At 39.5% G+C, this 27635-nt stretch overlaps 1 protein-coding gene across 2 annotated transcripts in view; it reads right to left on the bottom strand.

Moving 5' to 3' along the window:
- The window catches only part of CUNH10orf67 (chromosome unknown C10orf67 homolog), a 145966-nt gene that overhangs the window by 100458 nt on the left and 17873 nt on the right, over positions 1-27635 (bottom strand). For both annotated transcript variants that reach the window (XM_032880822.1, XM_032880820.1), the window contains 2 exons: positions 23556-23699; positions 21550-21624 (listed from right to left, as the gene is read on the bottom strand). In XM_032880822.1, coding sequence (XP_032736713.1) covers positions 21550-21624; positions 23556-23699 — 219 coding nt within the window. The remainder of the gene's footprint in view (positions 1-21549; positions 21625-23555; positions 23700-27635) is intronic.

The following is a 27635-nucleotide window of genomic DNA, read 5'->3' as shown; positions in this document are numbered from 1 at the left end:
ATTATATTCCCAGCACTCTGAGGGTGTGAATGTGCCCAATGCTTTTGAATGACGGGAAGTGTTCTCTTCCCCTACCGTGTCACCCACAGAGCATCTTCTGCTTGAAGAACCCTGCGAGAACACACCAGCATTGATTCTGTACATACTTACAGGGCCTGCTGGGCTCAGTTCTGGGCTTCACAAATTTCCCCGTGTGTAAGAAAATCCTCAACGTCTTATGCAGATGGAGAAGAATAGAGCTTCATAGTCTCTAAAATTCTCTTTAAAAGACCTGGGAGACCATCATCTGAAAAGGCACCCGAATTCATGCAGTGAGGCCCAGGAAGTGAGCACATGCCAAACGGGAAAGCAAAATTAAATGATCTTCCACGCCAGAGAGTCTGAACTGAGAGTCGCCTCCACCGGGCTCTCAGTCTTCATTTGAACTTCACCCTGATGCTTTTTTGCAAAGAAGCCTTTTTTAGTCTGAGTCAGAGTCTTCAGCTTCAGAAAGGTCACAGGACTTTCCTCTTTGCCAGGAGCTACGTCCATCACATGGAGTATGAAGCTGGTTATTGGCTTCCTTGACGCATTCGTGCCAAAAGACTCTGTCCCCAACCCATTTCTCTTCTTGCAGTTTGCACTAACTCTTCCACTTGATGAGGCAAAGAAACAACTAGCCCTTCCCTACTCAGGGAAGAGGAACAGGCTCTATCCCATGCAGGCCTCTGTGAGGGGACCTGATTAGCCCAGGCAACACTGTGCTGGGGTCAGAGGGGAACCCAGCCTTAGGACTTAGTTCACCTGTTTCATTCAATCTAGCCTGATTTTTCTTATGTTAATCTCTGGAGCCCTGATCCCCATTTGTCTTGTGTACACCTAACATCCAACATCTAGTCCCTCTGGCTTTATTAACCCTTTACTGACCTACTTTTCTGATATAATTTTAGCCTTCCCCACAAGCATATATTCTATATTTATTTGCTCACCCTATACACTAACACTGTAGGCAATTACATTTCTAGCAACAGCCCATCTCAAAAGACTAATTAGTCTTACTCTCCTTCCATCCATCTGCTCCAAATTATTCCAAACAAAAAGCCATTATTATACTTAATTTTGAGTTACTGATGGATTTCTATCAAATTCAGTAATGACAAAAGAATGATCACTATCTTATTACTTAATATCATTCTGCAATGTCTGTCTAGTGTAAAAGACAGAGAGAGACGCCATTGAGAAATTAAGACATGAATATTGTCATTTTCTGTGAGTAGATATTTGTGCTTAGAGGATACAAATGAATCAACTAAGAACTATTAAAATGTCTGATCAAAGTTGAACTTAAGATTTGAAATCATAAAACTGTTAGAAGAAAATATAGGCAATAAGTTCCCTGACATTGGTCCTGGTGATGATGTTTTGGATTAACACGAAAGTAAAGGCAAAATTAAACAAATGAGAGTACAACAAACTAAAAAGCTTTTGAATAGCAAAGAAAACCATCAAATGAAATGAAAAGACAACATACTGAATGGGAGAAAATATTTGCAAATCATATATCTAATAAGGGATTGATACTATATATATATATATATATATATATATATATATATATAACTCATATAACTCAATAACAAAAAAATCCTATTAAAAAGTGGACAGAGGATGTCAATAGAAATTTTTCTAAAGAAGACATACAAATGGCCAACAGGTGCATGAAACATCATTAATCCTCAGGGAAATGTAAATCAAACCCAAACTATCAGCACACACCTGTTAGAATGGCTGGTATCAAAAAGATAAGAAATAACAAGTGTTGGTGAGGATGTGGAAGGAAAGGGAACACTTGCGCCCTGTTGGTGGGAATGCAAACTGGTGCAGACACTGTGGAAAACAGTATGGAGGTTCCTCAAAAAATTAAAATTAGAACTATAGCATGATCCAGCAATTCCGCTTCTGGGTATTTATGTGAAAGAAACAAAAATCATTCATTCAAAAAGATATCTGCACCCTAATATTCATTATAGCATTATATATAATAGCCAAGACATAGAAATAATTTAAGTGTCCATTGATACATGAATGGATAAAGAAAATGTGAGATATATATATATAACAAATACCATTATACAACATATAAATATATATTTATATTACATATAATAAATGCTATATATAGTATTATATGTTATATATATAATATATATAAAACAAAATACTATTCAGACGTGAAAAAAGAATAAAATCTTGCCATTTGCAAAAACATGGATGGACTTTGAGGGCATTATGGTTAATATAAAGAAAAAGAGAAAAACAAATATAAAAATAATATAAAGAAAAGAGAAAAATAAATTCCATGAGTTCACTTATATGTAGAATCTTAAAAACAAAGGAGGGGTGCCTGGCTGGCTTAGTTGGTAAAGCATGTGACTTTTAATCTTGGGGTTGTGGGCTCGAGCCCCACAGTGGGTGTGGAGATTACTTTAAAATAAAATGTTTAAAAAAAAAAGGCAAAGAGGGGTGCCTGTGTGGCTCAGTCATTAAATGCCTTCAGCTCCTCTCGTGATCCCAGTCTCCTGGAATGGAGTCCCGCATGGCATCATCACACCCCATCAGCCTCTGTGCTGGGGCGAGGGAGAGGGGACTGCTTCTCCCTCTGCCTGCCACTCCCCCTGCGTGTGCTCTCTCACTCTCTCTCCATCTCTGACAAATAAATAAATACAATCTTAAAAAGAAAAAAAAAAAAAAAGAAAGGCAAAGAAAACTGAACTCGTAGATACAGAGAATGGATTGGTGGTTGCCAGAGACAAGGTGTAGGGAATGGGTGAAATGGGTGAAGAGGGTCAAAAGATACAAACTTCCAGTTATAAAATAAATTAAGTCTTGAGGAAGTAAGGTACAGCATGGCGACTATAATACACAGTACTCTATTGTGTATTTGAAAGTTCCTAAGAGAAAAAAGTCTTATAAGTTCCCACAACAAGGAAAAAGTTCTAACTATGTGGTGATAGATGTTAACTAGACTTACTGAGGTGATCATTTCACAATACATGCAAATATTAAATCATGTTGTATACCTGAAACTAATATAATGTTATGCTGAGTATACTTCAATTAAAAAGAGAGAGAGAGAGAGATCTGATGATCCCACATTTGGAAATCTATCAACAAAGTGGTTGGATACAATATTTAAGGAAATCAAAAGTCTCACATCAAAAATTTTGGTGTGAAGAAATTAATCACAAAACAGCACAGATTGTACTCCCATTTCTGTGAAATGTTCAGAATAGGTACATCTGTAGGGACAGAAAGTAAACTAGCAGTTGCCAGGGGTTTGGATTGGGGGGCGGGGCAAAAGGGGAAGGGAAGAATCGGGAGGGACTGCTAATGGGTACAAGCTTTCTTTCGAAGGTAATGAAAAGGTTTTAAAATTAGATTATGGTGATGGCTGCACAACTCTGTAAATATAAACCAGTTAACTGTATGCTTTAAATGAGTGAATTTTATGCAATATAAATTATACCTTTAAAGCTGGCACCTGGCTGGCTCAGCAGAATAAGCTACTCTTGATCTCAGGGTCATAAGTTTGAGCCCCATGTTGGGTGTAGACATCACTTAAATAAATAAATAACTTAAAAAAAATCAAAGGATTCCATGTATACCAAAATACTCTTGAAATATGACAAAAAAGATTCCATATTCTAAGGACATAAAATATAATACTTAGGAATGACTTAGTTGTACGAAAAAGAAATATAACCCACATAAGTAAAATTATGAAACTTCATTGAGATATATAAAATACGATATAAGTGAATCAAGAGGTATTCTTGAATAGGAAGATGGAATATTATAAATATACAAATTTCTTTCAAAATTTATGAATAATTTTCCAATCCGTTCAATTTTAATAAAAATGCCAAAGGGGGCCTTTTTGAGGTGACAGTAAACAAAATTCTAAAGTTTACCTGGAAGAATAAAAAAGGAATGGAAAAACTGTTTGTTGATTCAAAAACTAGTGACAATCTCCTTGACTTTTTCAAAGATTTTATAAGCTCCTAAATCCCTTTATTGAATCTATCTGGGGGCGCCTGGGAGGCTCAGCCATTAAGCGTCTGCCTTCGGCTGAGTCATGATCCCAGGGTCCTGGGATCCAGCCCCGCATCATTGGGATCCTTGCTCGGCAGGAAGCCTGCTTCTCCCTCTCCCACTCCCCCTGCTTGTATTTTTCTTTCTCACTGTTTGCTGTTTCTCTCTGTCAAATAAATAAAATCTTAAAAAAAAAAAAATCCCTATGTGTTTGAAATACCTAGAGAAATTTGTTTTCTTACCTGAGTCTAAGCTCCCACATTTCTCAAACCAAACACAGCTAAATAAGATGTAAGTTTTAGAAAAATCTTTTCTTTTGTCTCAAATGAAGTACGATAATATCATGCAAGAGATTGTTTCAAAAGTTAGAGAGATTTAAAACGTGTTCCGTAGCTGAAAAGGGACTTGGTACCTGTATCCTCAATTGGCCTCCAGAGGGCAGCAGAGTCATTTATCCTTAACCAAAGCTACCTCTCAAAGCAAGTGTTTCTTTGGTTATTGTGGTTTGTTGTTTTGTTTTGTTTTGTTTTGTTTTGTTTTGTTTTGTTTTGTTTTGTTTTCAGCACTCTTTTGTGTTTTTTCTTAGGATGGAGCCCCACCACACTGGGTGGCCAGGATGAGGCAGGCTGTCTGAGGTTATGATCAAAGCAATGACAACAACCAAAGGGAAGATTCAAATAATCACTTTTATACCATTAAAGCAATTCTTTTATTATATAAACCAACTACCATTAACACACTGATGCCTAAGTATATTGAACCAGAATATGTTTATGAAAAACTGATGACTAGAATGCATTTAATCATTTCAGGGCTTTCTACTTTTAGAAGTATAAGGAGGATATATAAAGAGTGATAGTCATTTATTCTGCCACACTTTTTAAAGGTTTATTTATTTATTTTTAGTAATCTCTGTGCTCAACAAGGGGCTGGAACTCATGACCCCCAGGTCAAGAGTTGCATACTCTTCCAACTGATCCAGCCAGGCGCCCCATTCTGCCATATTTTTTGAGCATTTGATACACACTAGATGTATCTCAGTGTACCAGAAATTGTTGAAGACACAAAAGATTAGGAAAGCATGTTCAAAAAAAAAAAAAAAATCATGGGATTCTGCCTTAATCTTCCACTACGAACAACAAAAACTCTGGATAAGGTAGGTGAAATGCATCTTAGAAGCTGACAGAGAAAGGGGTACTTAGGCTCAAACCAAGTGAATGCAGAAATGCAGAGAGCTGTGCAGCACACTGAAGCTGGCCTTCCCCCGCAGGGCACTGCCAACCCAGGTACATGTGAACTTGGGTTTACATCTCTTTGTCCCACACAGAGAAGAGACATCCCCTCCAAACTCCTCAAAGTGGTAATTCTAATTCTAAATAATAGGAGCCCTCCTCATTAAGGTTGAGACACCAAAGGGCCACTCCTTCAATGTAAGAACAAACCAGAACTACCTTGAATTGTGCACCCCTCCCCCCCACTCCGAGTGAAACTCCCTTCTGTCTGCAAAGTTGGCTCTGACTACAGAGAGGGGAAAAGCATTTCTTCTGACTTTTATGAGCACAAGATGAAAGATGTCCTACACAGCTTCTGACCCAAAGTCATACATCTGGGTGGTCTAAACTGCCTCAAGCTAAAGTCAGATTAAAGTGGTCACAGATCCAGGCATCCCACAGAAGCAAACACAAATCTCTACAGAAACTGACTTCTGTTCTAGGCCTCAAGGAATTCCCACAGAAATATGAGTTCACAGTCAAAAATCATAAAACCCAAAAGTCTTTCACATGACTGACAGCCAGCACTTACCAGACACTCAGAGATGGAAATGGTGAAACACAGAATATAAATCAAGTATAGTTAAATATATTTATAGAAATAACAGGACTAAAATTATGAGCAATTAGCAAGAGCCATAAACAATAACCAATAACAGAGCATAGAATGTCAAATAGAATTTCTAGTCACAAAAAATACTACAAATAATATTCAAAAACTCAATGAAATGGATAAAATAGTAATAAAAAGTGGGTTTAAAAATATGGGATTATATTTTTTATATGAGAACAATGAGGGAAAGGGGCTGGAGAATGAGTTAATGCCAAATGACTTCTTCAGTCCCGCGCTATGAAACCTCTGTTGAAGACTAGAATGAGAGCTGTGGGCTGGTGAGCAGGACCAGAGAGCTGGAGAAGTCGGGAGGGGGCGGCACCTGGAGAGGTCATGGAAGCTTCGAGTCCCTGCCCTGTACCTTGTGTTAGCATCTGAAGGGGAGCAGAATTTTCCATCCCAAAATACATCTCTTCATCTCTTCGGCATAAGGATTATTTTAGGCCGATTACTTTCAAAAGAACAGCAGACACGGAAGAAGCTTTGAAAACTGAGAATTTACTCTTTTGTCAGAGACTTGTCAGAGACAAGAGACTGTTAGAGACACAAGACACAGAAGAGACTCCAATGGGGAAAATCTTCATTTGTAAGGGTGTCCCCTTCCCTGTACCAGAAAGAGGGTGACTAAAACTTGAGAAACGAGAAAGGAGAAATGCTTATCAATGGATAAGGCAAGGACTTCAATCTGCATAACAGTAAACATAACTTTGTTTACTGGGCTTTGCCTGGTGATTTCCCATAACTGACTCCTCCCCACCCAACATCTTCTTTTGTCTTTAGCTGGAGATGGTATTTAAGGGGGTGGCTTGGGCCAGTTTGTGGAGTTAGTGTTCCTGGGTCCTTCCCATGTATATGGTAGGTGTGAGTATTATTAAATTTGTTTTTTTTTTTTTTCTCCTGTTAATCTGTCATTTACTGGGGAGGAAGGTGGGGCTCAGCTAAAAACCTAGATGGGAAGAAGGAAAATAAGTTTTGCTCCCTTACACATCTCTTCTGTTTGGCTTTTTGGGTTGTATCCGTTGTAATGAACCCGTAGCAGTAATAAGTTGCTTTGTTGAGTTCTCGGGGTCCTAGGAAATCATCAAACCTTGGTGGGAGGGGGCCAGGTGGGGAATACCAAATTTATAGCCAGTTGGTCAGAAGTACTGAGACTTGAAACTGGCATCTGAAAAGGGGCAGTCTTGAGGGATGGAGCCCTTTACGTGGGGTGGCGGGGGAGTTGGGGGGCTGGTTTGCCTCAGCTATGCATTGTTGGTGCCAGAGTTGAATCAAATTTTTGGACAATCCAGAATATGCCACTTGGGCATGATAATTTCAAAGGCCACTGAGGAACAGGAGGGGCAGGAAAAGCCCTAAAAATAGCATAATACTCCTTTTGTAAAGGTAAATTACATTTATAAGGAAATTTTCCATTTGTAAAGGTGTCTCCCTCTTCCATATGTGGAGGAGGACTCTTAGCAGCTCTTATGAATGGAGAAGACACTGACTTGAATCTGTATAATGAATCTTACTGAACTTGTTGACCATACTTTCCCTAGTCACCTTCCTGTAACTTACCTCCCTAGCGCCCAAATAACTTTTCTTTTGTTTAGCCTCTTCTCCAACTCTGTTGCCCTCTGGGATGGCATTTAAGCCCCCAAATTCTGGCTGCCTCCTTAAACCACATTTCTTTGTGAACTTGAATGTATAGCACTTAATTAAATCTGTTTTTCTCTCCTGTTAATTTGTCTTTTATCAGTTTGATTTTTGCATTGCGCTCATTGAAACTTGTAGGATAGAGGAAAACGTGTTTCCTCCTCTATGACATCCTGTTGGAGTCAAGTAGCTAGAAAAGACTGTATATTTAGTGTTGGGAGGAAAAAAATTCTTAACTATAGGAAAATATGCATTTCCCCCCAAAATGGTCTATAGGTTTTAGTGCAAACCCAATACAATTTTCAGTGAGTTTATTTATACAGTATAGCACTAAATACATTATTTAGCGTATATGGAAGGACAAAAAGCAAAGATTATTCAGGCCATTTCTGTAGAAGAAAAGAAAATGAGATAGCTTATCTAATACCAAATACCTAAAATTACGTATCAGTTTCAATGGTATTTGTCCACAAGGCAGGGTAATCTAACTAATGAAACAGAACAAAATACCCCAAATCTGGCTACACACATGGAATCCTGACATGTGACAGATTATTTTCAATACATTATTTCAATACATTATTTTTTGACCTTTCAGTTATCCTTACGGGGAAAAATGAATCCTGGCTTTTCAGACCAATATTAAAAATCAACTCCAGTGGATCAAAGACCTGAGTGTAAAAGGCAATAATATAAAAATTTTAGAAGACTTTAAGATGTAGGAGCATTTAAAAAACAAAACATAGAATGTGAAAACAATGAGGAAAGGAGTAAAGACTGACTACATGATCATAAAAAAAATTGAGGGGGGGGTAGAATTTCATCAAAAACACCATAAAAAGAGTGGGAAGACAAAGAGCTGAGAAGACAACAAATAAAAGATGAGAACCCATAACATGTTTTTGTTTGTTTGTTTTAGAATTTATTTGTTTATTTGACAGACAGAGATCACAAGTAGGCAGAAAGGTAGGCAAAGAGAGAGAGAGGAGGAAGCAGGCTCCCCGCTGAGCAGAGAGTCCGATGAGGGACTCAATCCCAGGACCCTGAGATCACGACCTGAGCCGAAGGCAGAGGCTTAACCCACTGAGCCATCCAGGCGCCCTCATAACATGTTTTTTAAAAACTGAAAATTAATAAAGGGAAATCTCATAGAATGGTCAGGAGGTTGCTCAGGCAGCTCACACACACCACCATTGTGATCATCAATTGCAAATCCAAAAGGAAGAGGTAGACCTTGGAAGTGGATACTACTTCACTATCAGGCAGGAAGAAGGAAGGCTTCCTCCTCCTCCCTGTACCTGCCCCCCCAAAAAACAGCCTAGCCAATGACAGACAGTCACAACTCAGCCACTAAAAAGCCACTATACTTTGAACTCTCACTTTACTCCAATGGGCCTTTTGTTTATAAAAGCCTTCCCAACTTCCCAGTTTCCTCTATAAAAAAGCATTCCTCTCCTTTGTTGGGTGGATTTGCCTATGGTTTTCCCATAACTTGCTTGTCCCGGGTTGCCATTCTCTGCTATTCCCAAATAAACCCCATCTTTGTCTGGTAAAATAAGTGACAGTTTGATTTTTAAGTTTAACAAAACACTCTTATTAATTAGAGAAAACAAATAACAAAAAAAAGGAACCTAAACAGGCACTTCACAGAACAAGAAATCTGAATAATCAATACGCATAGGGAAAAGTCATTAATCTTATTAATAATCAAGGGAACTCATATTGAAAACACAACGAGATACAGTTTCATGTCCATTAAGATCAACAAAAACTAAAATGTCTGAAAAAATCAAGTCTCTGTGAAGAAGCAGAGTAACAAATATTTTTACATACTGCTGAAGGGAATGTCTTTTATTACACTCAGTTTAGAAGACTCTGGCATTTTCTAGTAAATAGGAAATTACAATTCTACTCTTAGGAATATACTTTAGAGCACTCTTGCACATGTACGCATGAGATGGTATAAGAACTTTAACAAATCAAAACTGCAATTACAGCAAATAGTACTACCGTGACAGATAAGAATATTGGGGAATAATAATGCAGTGACAATGAACAGAGGCTAGGTATACATATCAAGAAGGATGAGTCCCAGAAACGTAAATTCAGAACAAAAGTCAAGAAGAACACATACATGCAATATTATTTTGTATATATATTTATATATTTGTTATATAAATACATATATGAAAAGTTCAAAATGGAAGATTTGATAATTCATTTGGAATTATAAATTTAAGTGCAAATAAAAATGGAGGGATTACTAAGCACAAAATTCATGATTATGGTTCTCTTTGGGCATGGATGGCAGTAGAGATGGGTCTGGGGAAGGGTATACATAGGATATCAAAGACACTGGTAATGTCTTTTTCCTTAAATACAGCAGTTGTTACATGGGTATTTGGTTGTACCATGATTTCTTTTGCAATTATATTTTATAAATATTCTTCTGTTCCTATTAAAAATTTAATAAAGGAAATTTATTTAAAGATTTATTTATTTGAAAAAGAGAGAAAGAGAGCATGTATGAGCAGGGAGAGGGACAAAAGTAGAGGGAGACAGAATCCTGAAATAGACTCCCCCCTGAACATGAGGCCCGACACAGGGCTCCAGGGCTCGATTCCAGGACCCTGAGATCATGACCTGAGCTGAAATCTAGAGTCAGCCACTTAACAGACTGAGCAACCCAGGTGCCCCTAATAAAGGCAATTTAAAAATGATAAATTATTATATAGTCAGGTAGTTTACATCAAATTTTGCAAACTAGATATTTGTATGTAAGAAGTTAATGTCTGCCAGTTAAAAAAGACCCAACCATGTGTACAAAACAGATTTAAAACATCAAAACATAAAAATGTGGAATTTTTTTTTAATGCAGAATATTTTCCAATTTTCTCTTTTCTCTCTCTTACTTCTTCCACCTTCTTTCAGATTCAGCCTGTGGTCATGTCTCTGCCTTCATTAGGAAGACAGAAGCCAGCCTAGGGCTCATTGTCAAATCTTTAAGTTGCCTATAGCTATCTGTGTACTTCATTCTCCCTTCTTGGGTTGGTTTGCTAGAGCGGCTACAACACAGCTCCAAAGGCTGAGGGGCTTAACCAAAAGAAATTTTTCTCAAAATATTAGAGACTGAAAGTTTGAGATCAAGGTGTCAGCAGAGTTGGTTTCTGCTGAGTTCTCTCCATGGCTTGCAGATGGCCACCTTCTCCCTATGTCCTCACAGAATATTCCCTCTGTATGTGCCTGTGTCCCAATCTCCTGTTCTTATAAGGACACCAGTCAAACTGGAAAAGAGTCCACTTATATGACCTCACAGATCCACTCATGGTTTTCTCAAAGGCCTTACGTCCAAACACAGTCACATTCTGAGGTGTTGGAAGCTAGGACTTCAACTCTGAATTTTGGAGGGACACAATTCAGCTCATAACACTCCTTTTTTTAAAGATTTATTTATTTTAGGGGGAAGAGCAGAGGGAGAAGGAGAGAGAGAATCTCAAGCAAATTCCCCAATGAGCACAGAGCCTGATGTGGGGCCGAAACTCATGACCATGAGATCACGACCTGAGCTGAAATCAAGAGTAGGATGATTTACCAACTGAACCACTCAGGAGCTCCCAGCCCATACACTTCTGTACAATGATGGAGAATCCCTGTTGCCCTTAAGAACAATCCTTCCACTTATGCAGTGGATCCCCTCTGCTCTGGCCTTCTCCAGTACTCCCTCCTGCATCTTATTTTCCATCTTTTACATTATCGATTTATCCCCCAGTTCTGGACATTTCCCATCTGCATACATGCATTTTCTAGTATCCCTTCTTTTAAAAAAATGTCCCTTGAACCTAACTTCTCATTCTAGCCTTCCAGCCATGGCCCCATCCCTTTATTCCCTTTCTCAGTGTCCTCAGTCCGCATTGGATCTTCTACCCATTCCTACTGAATGTCCGCCCCTAACGCTCCACTATGATGTTCTTCCTGGGATCCGCAGTGATGCCAGTGTTAATATTGCCAATGTCAGTTTTTGACTCTCAGCTAACTCAAGTCTCAGTGTGTTTGATATCACTGACCATTCTTCTTGAAACCTTCTCTTCTCTTGATCTCTGTGACACCGCATTCCCCTGCTTTTTCTACTGCCTCTCCAACAACCCCTCATTTGTCCTAACCTCATATAAATACACTTCTTCCCTGGGTGATCTCATCTAGTCCTATGGCTTTAAATATATTACGGTGATGACTCTCAGACACATATCTCTAACCTGTTTCTCCATAGACCTCTAAACTCATACATTCAACTAATTGCCAGACATTACCACTAAGACATCTAATTCATTCATTTGTTCAGCAAATACTTCTAATTGCTGACTTTGTGTTGGTTAATATTGTAGGTGCTTGGGATACATAAGTGAAAGGTAGAAACCAAGAACTCTACTCTTGTGAAGCCTACTTTGAACAGGATCCACTCCCTGAGTTCAAAATACTCTTCTTCCACAAGACTCCTCCAATCACTAATGTGAACTGGGCTTCCAGCTGTTCAAGTCAAAAAACTAGGAGCTAATGGAACAAATAATCCCAAAATTTATATGGAACCAGAAAAGACCTCGAATAGCCAAAGGAATATTGAAAAAGAAAGCCAAAGTTGGTGGCATCACAATCCCGGACTTCAAGCTCTATTATGAAGCTGTCATCATCAAGACAGCGTGGTACTGGCACAAAAACAGACACATAGACCAATGGAACAGAATAGAGAGCTCAGAAATAGACCCTCAACTCTATGGTCAACTCATCTTTGACAAAGCAGGAAAGAATGTCCAATGGAAAAAAGACAGCCTCTTCAATAAATGGTGTTGGGAAAATTGGGCAGCCACATGCAGAAAAATGAAATTGGATCATTTCCTTACACCACACATGAAAATAGACTCAAAATGGATGAAGGACCTCAACGTGAGAAAGGAATCCATCAAAATCCTTGAGGAGAACACAGGCAGCAACCTCTTCGACCTCAGCCGCAGCAACATCTTCCTAGGAACATCGCCAAAGGCAAGGGAAGCAAGGGCAAAAATGAACTATTGGGATTTTATCAAGATCAAAAGCTTTTGCACAGCAAAGGAAACAGTTAACACAAACCAAAAGACAACTGACAGAATGGGAGAAGATATTTGCAAACGACATATCAGATAAAGGGCTAGTGTCCAAAATCTATAAAGAAATTAGCAAACTCAACACCCAAAGAACAAATAATCCAATCAAGAAATGGGCAGAGGACATGAACAGACATTTCTGCAAAGAAGACATCCAGATGGCCAACAGACACATGAAAAAGTGCTCCATATCACTCGGCATCAGGGAAATACAAATCAAAACCATGATGAGATATGACCTCACACCAGTCAGAATGGCTAAAATTAACAAGTCAGGAAATGACAGATGCTGGCGAGGATGTGGAGAAAGGGGAACCCTCCTACACTGTTGGTGGGAATGCAAGCTGGTGCAACCACTCTGGAAAACAGCATGGAGGTTCCTCAAAATGTTGAAAATAGAACTACCCTATGACCCAGCAATTGCACTGCTGGGTATTTACCCTAAAGATACAAACGTAGTGATCCAAAGGGGCACGTGCACCCGAATGTTTATAGCAGCAATGTCTACAATAGCCAAACTATGGAAAGAACCTAGATGTCCATCAACAGAGAAATGGATAAAGAAGATGTGGTATATATACACAATGGAATACTATGCAGCCATCAAAAGAAATGAAATCTTGCCATTTGCGACAACGTGGATGGAACTAGAGGGTATCATGCTTAGCGAATTCAGTCAATCAGAGAAAGACAATTTTCATATGATCTCCCTGATATGAGGGAGAGGAGATGCAACATGTGGGGTTAAGGGGGTAGGAGAAGAGTAAATGAAACAAGATGGGATTGGGAGGGAGGCAAACCATAAGTGACTCTTAATCTCACAAAACAAACTGAGGGTTGATGGGGGGAGGGGGGGTTGGGAGGGGGGGGGTTGGGGTTATGGACATTGGGGAGGGTATGTGCTATGGTGAGTGCTGTGAAATGTGTAAACCTGGCGATTCACAGACCTGTACCCCTGGGGATAAAAATATATTATATGTTTAAAAAAAATAAAATTAATTAATTAAAAAAAAAAAAGCTAGGAGCTACCTAGGATTTCTCCCCCCCTTTTTTTTTAAAGGTTTTATTTATTCACTTGACAGACAAAGATCATAAGTAAGCAGAGAGGCAGACAGAGAAAGAGGTAGAAGCAGGCTCCCCGCCCAGCAGAGAGCCCGATGAGGGGCTCAATCCCTGGACCTGGGATTATGACCTGAGCCGAAGGTAGAGGCTTTAACCCACTGAGCCACCCAAGCGCCCCATGGATTTCTCCCTTTTGTTCCTCTTCCACATTGGCAAACCTTATTGTTCTACCTCTAAAATATATCCCAAATTCATCCACTTCATTCTATTTCCATTGCTCCCATCCTATTCCAAACCACCACCATCACCTGATTGAAACAGCCTCCCACTGTTCTTATTCCCACTCTTGCCTTCTTGTCATGTATTCTCTTTACAGCAACCTTAGTAATCTTGAAAAATACATGTCAGACATAAACAGATACCTCTATACACTCACAAAGAGTTAAAATCTAAAAGAGCGATAGAACTAACGAAAAGTATGGAGCAGCTAGAACACTTCCATGTCTCTGAAGGGAGTCAAAATTGGTGTAACTTAGAAAAACAGTAGAAACCTTAGAAAACAGCATCCACTAACACCAAAAATGCTCTTACTCTGTGGTTTAGCAATTCTACTTAAGCATATGCCCCAAGAAATGCATACTTACGTGCAGTAAAAGATACATGGGGCGGCTGGGTGGCTCAGTTAGGTGAGCATCTAACTCTTGGTTTCAGGTTGGGTTTGATCTTGGGGTCATGAGATTGAGCTCCATGTCGGGCTCTGAGCTCAGTGGGAAGTCTGCTTGAGATTCTCTCTCCCTCTCCCTCTGCCCCTCCTGCTGATGCCCTCTCTCTATATACATACATACAGAATAAGAGATATGTACAAGAGGGGCACCTGGCTGGCTCAGTTGTAGAGCACATAACTCTTGATCTTGGAGTTATAAGCTTGAGCCCCATATTGGGTGTAGAGATTACGTAAAAAAAAAAAAAAAAAAAGAAACTTAAAAAAAAGATATGTACAAGAACATTTATATAACAGAATACTATACAGCAATGAGAAAGAACAAAGTATTGCCATGTACAAATACTGCTGTGTGCAACAATATGGATAAATCTTACAAATGTCATGTCCAACGATAAAAGTCAGACATAAAGAAGCAAGTGTTGTATGGCTTTATTTACATTAAAATCCAAACATAAGCAAAACAAACCCTCTGACAGAAGTCAGATCATGATAACCTTTGGAGAGGTAGAAGGTGCCATAATATCCTAATTCTTGATCTAAATAATGATTATTTGGGTATGTTCCTCTTTTTAAGAAAAATTTGAATTGTACATTTATAATCTGTGTACTTTTATGTGTGTAAATTACACTGCAAGTAGAAGTTTACTTTTTAAAAGCCCTGCCAATAAGCCATTCTTGTCAAGGTATAAATTTGAATTTGATTCTAATCACAATTTTAGAGTTAAATTCTAATTTATGAGAAATATGGAAAACAGAGGAACAAATGGCACATTCCCTTGAGGAAGCAAACTAACAGATACAGAATGGGTGACATTTTGAAAGAAAACTCCCTTAATTATTGTAAAAGTCAATGTCAAGGAAAAGAAAGAAAAAAGAGAAAGGGTAGGGGAAAAAAGAAATGTATTACAACTGAAATGATACTTCTTTTTACTACTAAGTGACACATGTTATAAAACAATGGAAGCATGACCGTTATAAAAGTACAAAAACTTTAAATTAAAGTGTTTCTTTTTCTCCCTCATTCTCCAGACATTCTGTATGATCTCCAATATTGTATTGTTCAGCCACATTTTTTTTTCAATTAAAATGTATCTTGGAAATGCCTTCATAGTAATACATATGAATTTACTTTAGTTTGAACGGGTATTTTCTATCATTTATGTCATTAAGTAGTATGATTCTATTATTTTCTATTAAAAACTAGTTAACAATGCTAGTCGTTGTATATGTATTTTTATCCCCTTAAATTGGGATTACTAGGTCAAAATAAATGCACACTTAAATTTTTTTTAGAATTTGCTAAATTTTCTCCCAGATGGATGGTACCAAATTATGCTTCCACAATATATGTGTTTACTCATTAACCCACACCTTGCCAAAAGTAGGTAATATCAATTTTAAATTCCTGCCAACTGGATAGATGAAAATAGTATTTTTTGCTTCATTTGCATTTGTTTGATTTTTAATAAGGTTAAACATTTTTTGTAAGTCTGTTGGCCATTTGGATATTTTTATTTATTTAGAGAGAGAGAGCATGAGGGAGAGGGAGGAGGAAAGAATCTCACGCAGATTCCCCGCTGAGCGCAGAGCCTGATGCAGGGCTCAAATTCTTACCACTGTGAGATCATGACCCAAGCTGAGATCACCAGTCAGATGCTTAACTGACTGAGCCACCTAGGTGCGCCTATTCAGCATTATCTTAATGATCGGTAGGAGCTCTCAATACATCAGGAATATTAATACATTATTTGCATATTTTATTTGCACAGATTTCCGAGTTCTTCATTTTTCTTCAAACTATTTTTACTTTCTTTTGTTGTACAAAAGTTTTTCATTTTATATCTATTTTTATTTTCCTTTATAGCTGTGGAAAGATTCATGCTCTGAAAGCCCTTCCCCATTAATTTGTTCCTGTGTTTATTGTCTCAACACAGGCTTATCCAGCCCCTGCTACGTGCCTCTAGGTATGAAGCCAAGATGGCGGCTCTCCCAAAGCAGAGAGTCTAGTGGGGTGAACCAGAACACTCAAAGGTAAATAAACATGAACAGGACAATCTTAGACAACTGCTCTGAAGGCCACAGAATGGGGTGATGGAATAGGGACAGACTGGCCTGCAAGGTCTGTCCTTGAGCGGTGGTGGTCACAGGAAGCCTGAGGAGGTGCACTTGAGCTGCAATATGAAGATGGAGACCAGAGGGTTCCAGGGATTAGCCCCAAGGCAGGAATGTATTTGGTAAGTTTGAGGGTCTGAAAGCTGCAGCAGAACCTGGGGAGCCAAGGGGGCCTGGGTCACCAAAGGGCAGGAAGGCATAGACCAAGCAAGAGAGCTCAGACTCCATCTTGAACTCTAAGAAAGAGGACTAAAGGACATTTTTCAAACATGTCTACTTTTTATGATGAAACATACACCAAAGTAGAGAAAATTATAATAGTCCATTACACAGTTATCAACCCATTCTGTGCTTGTGTATTTTTATGGGAATCCTAGACATCTTGTCTTTGACCCCTACATACTTACTTCCCAGTTAATCTCTAATAACTACGGGTTTCTTTATTTTCTCATGTAATCATATTGCCACCAACACATTAACAAAAACAACAGTTTCTTAATATCATTTAATATCTAGTCCATAGTAAAATTTTTCTAATTATCTCGAAACTTTTTTTTCCTAACAGTTCGTTTGCTCAAAGCAGGATCCTAACTAGCCCCACATAATGCATTTAGTGAGATGTCTCTTGAAATTCTTTTAATCTAGGGTGGAACATCATTCCTTTTGTCCCTCCCCTCCACTAGCCAACATTCTCCCTTCAACTACAGATAGTAGCTTATCTTCTTTCCTTTCCTCTTTCTCATTCTTTCTTCTATTTTTCTCCAATAAATATTTATTAAAATCCAAGCACTGCACTGGGCAACTGAGGAGACTCTCCATGGTTCCTGCCTTCCTAGAGGGAAATCTGTGTCTCCATTTCCCCAACGCATTTTAATGCCCTTACAGGAGTATCCACCTAGAAGGGTACAGAGGCACCTCTCTTTCTTTGGCTCAGAAAATTCAAGCATTTCCCATTTTCTGTGGAACAACTGTAGAGACACAGATGGGAACTGGACTCCCAGCTCTACCACCGACCAGCTCTGTGGCCTTGGGCAAGTTGCTTAATGTCACCTTGGCTCAGTTTCCTAAGTTAGCCAATGAGGATACTACTGCCCACCTCAAATGTTTACTTCATGGGGCTGAACCAGGCAAAAGATACTTGGACTTCATCTCTGGGTACCACATTCTGGATGAGCTGGATAGCATAGGCACTTCCATAGTGGCATTATTTACACCTTATAATTAGCAAGAGCACCAAGTAAGAATACACGGCTGTAACGTGGCTCTTGTTCTTACCACCACTCTCTGTGCCACATTAGAAATTGAGGAATTGTGGTGGGGTCCTGGTTCTTGCTACTTGCTCATGTGAAGACCAAATAAAACGATATATCTAAACTCCCTGCACAAAGAAAGCAGTCAATAAAGCATAGCTCTTTCACTTATTAGTAAAAGCATAAAGATAAAATAAAATCAAATGTACCTGTGCAAACTTTCATGAATTCTCCTAAGTTATTCAGTTTCACAGAATATTGCTGGGAAATCTATGGCTAATGCAACCCAGGAACTGAATTTTTAATTTAATCTCAACTTCAATTTTAATAGCCACCTATGGGTACTGGCTACCATGTGGGGCGGTGCAACAGTCAGCAATCTGACCATGTCCTATTTGTCTTTTCACATGCTATTGTAAGTGGGAAGCCAATTTGCCTAAAGTTTTGCCTATCCAACATCACTCCTTTAGGTACCCAAACCTCTCTTTTCCATATAGTTAAACACTCTCCTTGACATTATTTCCTGGGATGGGCATGTCACTCTGGCTTGGCTTGCAGTGGAGGGTGGGGGACCAAAGCTAGGCCAGATTGGTCAGGGTCAGTCTTGAGACTCTTGTAGGAACTATTCAGAAAGAGAAGCTCGCCTAAGGTTGTTCTCATGTGAAGAGAACCTGACTGGAAATCAAACCATCAGAGAAAGTAGAAGCAGGATATAGACAAGATAAGATTATTTGATAAGACTATTTGAGCACCTAGATCCAGCTTCTCCTGAAGTCATTACTATCACTATATGTTACAGTTACATGAACCAATACATTCTTTTAACTAATGTCCGTGTGAATTAGGTATCATTTGCCACTGAAAACATCCTGACTAACAGACACTATGCTGTCTACCTAGAATCCCTTTGTATTTCTTGTCTACCAACTGAGAATTTACTTTAAAGCGTAGCACAAATATCACCTTCTCTGTGAAGCCTTCCCAAAGCATGAAAGCAGACCTAACTGCTCCCTTTGTGGTGTTTCCATATCTTTTATATGTTTATCTCTGCAATAAACGAAGTACATCATGGCCAAGTTTGTAATTCACCCCTATTCATCTCTCATTCATCTTTGTAAGGTCAGTATTCACCGTATCTCAAGCACGCAGTACTCAATCAACATGTGTTCAGTTGAACTGAAGATGAATTTCTTCTACTTTAAGATATTACAGCCTAATATTTTATGTAGTTTGTTGCTGCCTTTATCTATTAAGTATGTTTACTATGTTGAAACATAGGAAATTGTTGATATTTCGCATTTTGGGAGACAAAAGTGGCAATTTCCTATGGTTCAACATAACAGATACAGGCGGTTATCACAGCTCTCTTAAGGGCACTTTCCCATACCTGCAGTCAGTGGTCAGAAAGCTACCGGTCTAAGTACTAAGAGAATTAAGGGAGCACAACAAATGACCAGTGCCAAGGAGCGTCACAACCATGTGAAATGTTCGTTGAGTTGGCAGACACTCAGACGGCACTTATCTTGTTGCAGGCACCACTGTAAGTGCTTCACAGGGATCGGTTCATTCCATCCTCATTCCACCCTCATAACAAGCCTGTGAGGGGGGCACTATAATGATCCTCATTTGACAGATGACAAAACTGAGGCAGAGAGGTTCAATCTTCCGCCTAAGGTCACATAACGATAAAGTGACCGAGCCAGGACTCTAACCCAAGTAGTCGGACTCCAGCCAGGGTCCTGGTTCTAAAGCACGCGTGATGGTAACTGTCGAACCCGGGTGCCATGGGGTCCTGGCAGAACTACTAGAGCGGTCATCTGTCCAACAATGGCAATGTTGCTTATTGATGTGAGTGCAAGGGAGCCGTGCCAGCTGTCTATTTACTGCTGCATGATACATCTCCCCAACCTTAGCGCCATAAAACCACAACTGTTTATCGTGCTCTTGAGCTCCGTGGGGCGAGGAATTAAGGCCAGCCCAAGGGGATGTCTTGTCTCTCCTCCGTAATGCCTGGGACCTCAGATGGAAAAAGAAAATGGCTGGGGGCTGGATGCCTTGAAAGCTGAGCTCAGCTGAGCCTCCGGACCTAGTACCCACAGGTAGATACTCCAAACAGCTTGAGCTTCTCACAACACAGCGGCTGGATTCAGAGAGGGTGAATCCAGACAGCAAAGGTTCCAAGAGGATGAGAATGAAGCTGCAAAGCTTCTTTAGACCTAGTATCTGAACGGGTGCAATGGCCCCTTCTATACCCAGGAGCAAGGCACCAAGGCCAGCCCCGATTCAAGGAGGGGGAATTAGGCTCCGCCTTGGTGTGGGAGAGGAGCGAGGTAATGTGGCAGGGGAGAAAGACAGGGTCACCGCCCTTGTGGGAACACATCTGGCACGGAGTCACAGAGATTGTTGTCACAGCAGTAGGTTCTGGAATATTTTCAGCTGGAAATCACTGAACCAGTGGCTTAAACATGAAGAAGGGTATTATCTCATGAAATGCAAGGGCCAGAGGCAGGACTGGGCCAGAGTTATTGAGTTGCTCAGTGATGTTCCTCAAGGACCCCGGTGCTTTCTATCTTTCCGCTCTGCCGCCTTTAGCACATCCGAAGTGCCTCAGTCCTTGGCTGCAGATTGGCTGCCGCAATTCCAAGCATCAGGAGACAACAATGTCAAACCAAGAAAGAAGGAGGATATTTCTTCCCGAAAGGCTTGTTAAATGACAAAGAATAACCTCCTCCGCAAACCTCAGAGCCAACTTAGTTTCAGGTCACACTGGTCAGGCACCTGACTTTGTCTATGTTCGCGCCGTATCTGGAAAGGAAGCGGGGGGGGCGGCTGGGTGGCTCAGTTGGTTCAGTGTCTGCCTTCGGCTCAGGTCCTCATCTGAGGGTCCCGGGATATAGCCCCACATAGAGCTCCCTACTTCTCCCTCTCCCACTCCCACAATTGCTAATTATGCATCAGACCCAGTGCAAAGAGGCAGGCAGAGCTGTGAATCAGACGGACAACATCCCTGCCCTCATAAGGCTTACAGCCTGGCATGGAACAGAACATGTAACTGGCAATTACATAACTAAATACAAATGGGATAAATGCTCTGAAAAGAAGTATGCAACCAATGAACACTTTGCCATAATAAAAAGTATTTCTGCCCAGAGGTTTAACAAAGTGAAAGGCAAGATTACAGTTATCAAAGGAAGCACTTGGTTCTACAAACCCTAAAAGGAAATCATTGAAAACTATGCATGTTCCCATTGTTTGGGAGAGTGAAGTGCCATGTCTGGCAGATAGACGTGTCCTCATCAGTAGAAAAGATACACCACCAAAGGTAAGAGACCTTTCATGGGGAGTTACAACAATCACAATGAACTCATGGGGACTATCTGATCTTCTATCCAACCGCATGCTCACCAAACAGACTTTGGATTACTTCCTCACTTACCCAGACACCAGACTGGAATTTTCCAGTCTCTGCAAATTGATACCTGTCACAATAAAGTGTTATTTTGGTCAATTTAATGTGAGTGTGAACAGTTTTAGGCCTGATCCCTTTTCAGTGACCTGAAAACTGGGCAGACAGATCTTCAAAACCAAAAACACAGACTGGGAACCTCCAGTGAGCCCCACTCTGCATTCACAGGGTGGGAAGCTGGCCTTACCCATGACAGCACCAAAAACCCACCTTGTACATTCCTTTGATAACAGCTATGGCATCAGCCAACTGCTGATTGTAGCATTTTCTTATGATGTCCTCATTCTGCAAACCAAAAATAAGTACAGTGAGCACCATACTGTATTTCCAGATATGATTTTCACACCCTACTGAGGGACCCCGTATAAAACCAAGATTCAGATCATCACAAATCTTGTGAAAAATCCAATTTGTAATCATTTCTCCTGCACTACAGCTATTACACTGCATTCAATCTTTTTTTAAAAAGATTTGTTGGGGCGCCTGGGTGGCTCAGTGGGTTAAGCCTCTGCTTTTGGCTCAGGTCATGATCTCAGGGTCCTGGGATCAAGCCCCGCATCGGGCTCTCTGCTCAGTGGGAAGCCTGCTTTCCCCTCTCTCTCTGCCTGCCTCTCTGCCTATTTGTGATCTCTCTCTCTCTCTCTGTGTCTAATAAAGAAATAAAACCTTTAAAAAAAAGATTTGTTAATTTATTTTTGAGAGAAAGAGCACACATGAGAGAGTGCACATGTGTGAGCAGGGGGAGGGGAAGAAGGAGAGAGAGACTCTCAAGCAGACTCTACACTGACCACAGAGCCCAATGCAGGACTCAATCTTGTGACCCTGAGATCATGACCTGAGCTGAAATCAAGAGCCAGCCACCCAACCGACTGAGCCAGCCAGGTGCCCCATGCTGCGTTCGATTTTTACTTATACTTAACTATAGGCAACAGAGAGCTCAAATGGATAAAATAAATACAGATAATTTGAGCATTTTATTTCACTTTATATATTTAAGCCTTTCTACTATCTTTCTAAAGGGGCTTTTAAAAATAGTAAAACCTATTTGTAATTCATATCCTCTCCTGGTCCTTGTACCTTTTGAATGGGATATGCTCATAAAAAGAAATCTAGGGGTGCCTGGGTGGCTCAGTGGGTTAAGCCTCTGCCTTCTGCTCAGGTCACGATCTCAAGGTCCTGGGATCGAGCCCAGCATGGAGTTCTCTGCTTGGCGGGGAGTCTGCTTCCTCCTCTCTCTCTGCCTGCCTCTCTGCCTACCTGTGATCTCTCTCTCTGTCAGAAAAATAAATAAAATCTTAAGGGAAAAAAAAAAATCTAGAGCCCCCTAGCCATAAACCAGAGTCATTTTCTGATTAATCTTATCAGTTGACCATTGTTTTGGATAAAAATGAAAGACAGTACATCAAAAAAACCCCACAAACCTTGATTCTGATTTCAGTTCTGATTCCAGCATGGACTGCAAACAATGATTAGGTTTTAGAGCCAGACAGAATTGGATTTCAATATCATTGTGCCACTTTCAATCTGCCTGACCTGAAGCAGGTTACTTAACCTTGGCATGTCAGTTTCCTTATCTGTAGATCAGGGATAACTGGATTTCATTTAAGCATTGTTGAGGGACTTATGGAGGAAACACATTTAAAAGGCTTAGTGTGGTTTCCAGAATGGGAGGGTCCATAGAAGAGGGGGGGTTTGTTTTGTTTTATAACTGAGGAAGAGCAGTAGTTGTTCTTAATGCCAGACAAATATGCTAACCTGACCAAAGACTTTAGGAAATTTCTTGAAGCAGCACAGTTTTCAAGCCTTGGGCTCGTACAGAGATAATAAACACAAATAATATCCTATAAAATTGTGCTTAAGAGCCAGATCTTAAGCATCAAACTGTCTGGCCAGGAAAATAAACTCTGTTGTTTCGCTGGTGGCCTTAAGCAAGTTAATTAAACTTCCTGGGCCTCAATTTCCTCATCTGTGAGAGAGGGATAATAATCGCACCTACTTCATGGGGTTAGTGTGAGGATTAGATGAAATTATATACAGAGTACTTATAAAGTTCCTGACACAAAGTAAAGCTACTAGATGGATTAGCTCTTATATGAGACACAACATATGCAAATTAGATTGCCCTCATGAGTTGCTAAGTTCAAAACTGTAGTACATACTGATCTAAGCACAAGATCAATCCACATATAGAACAAAGGAAATGAAAGAACGTGTACCTCTTGATAATGTTTTTCAATTGTTAGGATCCTGTCATGTAGAGCAGTGAAGAGATTAAAAGACTCTTCTTTAAGACGGTCCTCAAATTTCAACTGAAGCAATTCTTTGAGGAACCCAAAATCCACTTGAAGGGATCTAATAATCTGAAATTGGAAAAACGTACATTATTGAAGAGAGTAAGGGCAATCTGTGTGAAGGTTCTAGTACATTGCCTGGTTCTGGGTTTAGAGAAGCAAATTTTGCCACCCTAAGACATGTCTCTTTGGCATATTGATTATTTTAGACTGAGTATTTTTAAGAAACTGCAAACACAAGTGAAGCTCCAAAACTGAGTAGAAGTTACCCTCTCATAAGAGACATTTACATTTAGAAGGGAAATCTCCACTTGTAAAGGTGCCTCCCTACCTATACCTGCAAGAGGGGGATGACTTAAAATCTCTAGAAGCTCCTATGCTGATTTAAGTCTACATAACCATATGCATAAACAATAAACCTTGCTTATTGTGCTTTTCCTCAGAACCTCCCATAACTGCTCCCATCCTCCCCCAACATCTTCTTTTGTCTTTAGTTGAAAGTAGTAATTAAGGCCATTTCAGGGAGTTACACAGTTTTCCTCGGTCTCTCACGTGTATTCAGGAGGTATACATGTTACTAAGTTTTTTTCTCCTATTAATCTCTTGTCAATTTGATTCTTAGACCAGCTAGAAGAATGTGCAAAGGTAAAGAAAAATTTTTTCCTCCCCAACATGGGCCTATGACCTGAATGTAGTCCGGGACCTGCCCTGCCTTTTAAGAACACCTCTGAAATATGATGTACAATGGAGAATCCCAGTTAATCTGCTAAATTAACTTATGCTAATGGAGTAAGGGAAAGAAGGTTCCTGGTGGTTTCTTCCCATGTAGAATAAAATATCTGGGCTAACAACAACACTCTATCATACCTCAAAAGGTATAGTCTAAGATGTGGATATTATATCAGAATAGATAGGCAAAAATGAACATTTGTTGTGAATTTACTAGCCAAGCACTTTAATATATAACCAGCATGTTGACTAAAAATCATTTCTGATCACCAAAACATAACAATGTATTTTTGTCTTCTACCATCTATTTAAAATGTATTCACTAGGCAATCTTCCCCTGCCCTGAATGGGAACTTTAGTCAATTCCATGACTTTTCTGCTCATTCTTGGGAATATAAATCCCACTGTCACTCCAAACACAGCCTCAAAGTAGAATTTAGAATATTATTACCATGAGTTAAGCACATTCAAAATAAGACTGGGTGATCACTGCTACTCCTTCCTCAGGCCCTATGAATATAGAACTCTTTTTTTTCCTTCTTCCTACTGTTGGGGTCCTCTGTCCTTTTAGATCATTCTATTGGACAATGCCCAGAATGACCCCATGATGAGGCACTTTCTCTCTCTCTCTCTTCCTCTTTCATAGGCCACATGTTGTTACTGGGAAACAATCATACATTCCTCACCCCAACAACCCTGGAAATATAGAATGATCCCAACTTAGCCACTTCATCTTCTTAGTTTCTTTAAGTACAGGTCAGCACCAGGCCTCTATGTTTTCCAAAAGCAGCAAACATACTTCAGTTTCCATAAAGCCTGCTTTACTAACTTTGAGTTGAGAAGGATTGCTTCTGGTAACTCTTATATAAAGAGCAGAGCACTAATGCTTTCTTGATCACCTCAGTAATTTTTCCTCTTCACCTCCTGACTCCTTTATTTTGATTATCCTTGATCTATTTCAAAAGCCAAGAGTCATTGATCTAACGCAACATTCCTTTTGCAAATCCTGCAAATGGAATCTAACTCAAACTCACTTTGGAATTTGAGACCTGGTGTACTGGCATCCTGGAAAGAATCTCATTTTAGTATCCTGAAACTACAGCAAACCTTTTATTTTGCAGATGAGGGTAAGAAGACTTCCAGCGGTTAAGTGATTATCTAATCCAATATCATAGGACTAGAAATGGAAGGCCCAGGTTTGAATAGTTATGACTATTTTTTTATACCATGTGGTCAACTCATGAAGGGTACTATGTTTAGAAATTATTTTTAAAAATATTTGAAAACAAGTGAAATCTTAAGGAATTCCTTAATTTCCAGGAACAGGCAGAGATGACTTTGCCTTTAGAAGACCCAGTCATGTGTGGACTGCATGTTCTGAGGAACGGAGGCAGAGAAATCCTGTGTGGTCAAACAAACTCCACTGGAAGTGAGACTCCCACAGATCATTATAAACTCTAGATAAAATATGAGCAAAACACAATCATTATTCTGGAGAATAAACAGAAGCAGGAGATCCTGGAGGGGATTCAAAATTCGGAGGAAGGAAATGATGCAGGGTGAGATGCCTGCTTGGGCAGCTGAGTTGAATGACCTCACAAGGCAGCCAAACCTCAACTAGAAATCATTGGCCTTTATGGTCTGAGTAGTAAAAAGACAGAGCAATCACACATACTGAATGTAATTGTGTGGGGTTCCTAAAAAGAAAAGAACCAAAGAGAAGGAGTGAAAAGTCTGTATATAAACTCAGAACAAACCTCAACATAACCCCTAAAACACACATACATGGAAGAGACTGCAAGCAGCCCAATGAGATTTGGGCTGTCAACCAAGAAACATTTATGGTTGGAATCCAAACAAGTTTATTATGTGCTAAAACAAAGATATCAACAGTCTTCGGGGGAATATATACATAAATATCAGAAGTCAGGACATAACATTCACAGTACCCAAGGTTTAATTCAAAATATCTGATTAAAAAAAACAACAGGAAAATGTGATTCAGTCCCCCCAAAAAAGATCATTGAGATCAAAACCAATATTATCCAAATGTTGGAATTATTAGGCAATGATTTTAAAGCAGCTATTTTAACTATGCAGAATGAAGTCAAGAACATTTAAACTTATAACAAATGGGAAAAAATAGGCAGTATCAGCAGAGAAATAGAAACTACAATAAAGAAAACAAGCAGAAATTGAAAACTAAAATGTCTGAAGTTAAAAATTCACTGGAGCAGTTTAATAGAAGAATAAAGATGACAGGGGCGCCTGGGTGTCTCAGATGGTTAAGTGTTTGCCTTCAGCTCAGGTCATTGTCTCCAGGTCCTGGGATCGAGTCCTATGTCAGGCTCCCCACTCAGAGGGGAGTCTGCTTCTACCTCTGCCTCTCCCCACTGCTTATGCTCTCTCCCTCTGTCTCTCTCAAATAAATAAAATCTTAAAAAAAAGAATAACAATGACAAAGGGGAAGAGTGTGTGAACTTGAAGATAAATCAGTAGAACAAAAGAGAGAAAATAATTTCTAAAAATTTTAAAAGTGAACAGAAATTGGGGATATGTAAGTCCATAATCAGAGGTATTAACATGCAAGTAACTAGAGCTGCAGAAGGAGATGATATAAAAAGTAGGGTAGGAAAAAAATGCTTGAAGATATAATGCCAAAAAGCTCCCAAATATGATAAAAAAAACAAAGATTCAAGATGCTAAACAAACCTCATGCAAGATAAATACATATGAATCACACCTAGGTACATAATAATTCAACTGTTGAAAATCAAAGATAAAAAGAAAATCTTTTTTCTTCTTAAGTACGCCTACACAAAACATGGGGCTCAAACTCACGACCTCAAGAGCAAGAGTGGCATGCTTTAGTGACTGAGAAAACCAGGCACCCCCCCCAAAAGAAAATCTTGAAAGCAGTCAGGAAAGAAAACAAGTACATACAGGGGAATAACTTTTGGAATGATTAAACTTTTCTTATTAGAAACCAAGGAAGTCAGAAGAGCAATACTATAGCAAAAGGAAAAAAAACTACTTATCAATCTAGAATCCCATATCAATGTAACATTTTAAATAAGGAAAACTATGAGAACTCGTTGCCAAAATTGAGAATTGTTAAAGAATCAGACTAAAAAGAACTATTATAGACTGGAAACTTGGATTTTCAGAAAAACATGAGGAGCATTGGAAATAGTATATATCCAGGTAAAATACTGGTTTTTCTTCTTATTAGCGTAAGATGTATAAGAATGTTTAAAGCAAACATTATAAGCTGTG

The sequence above is a fragment of the Lontra canadensis genome, unplaced genomic scaffold (assembly GCF_010015895.1).
Source record: "Lontra canadensis isolate GAN:19392208 unplaced genomic scaffold, GSC_riverotter_1.0 scaffold72, whole genome shotgun sequence".
Classification (NCBI taxonomy): Eukaryota; Metazoa; Chordata; class Mammalia; order Carnivora; family Mustelidae; genus Lontra; species Lontra canadensis.
This window is presented reverse-complemented; position numbering and strand designations above follow the sequence as displayed.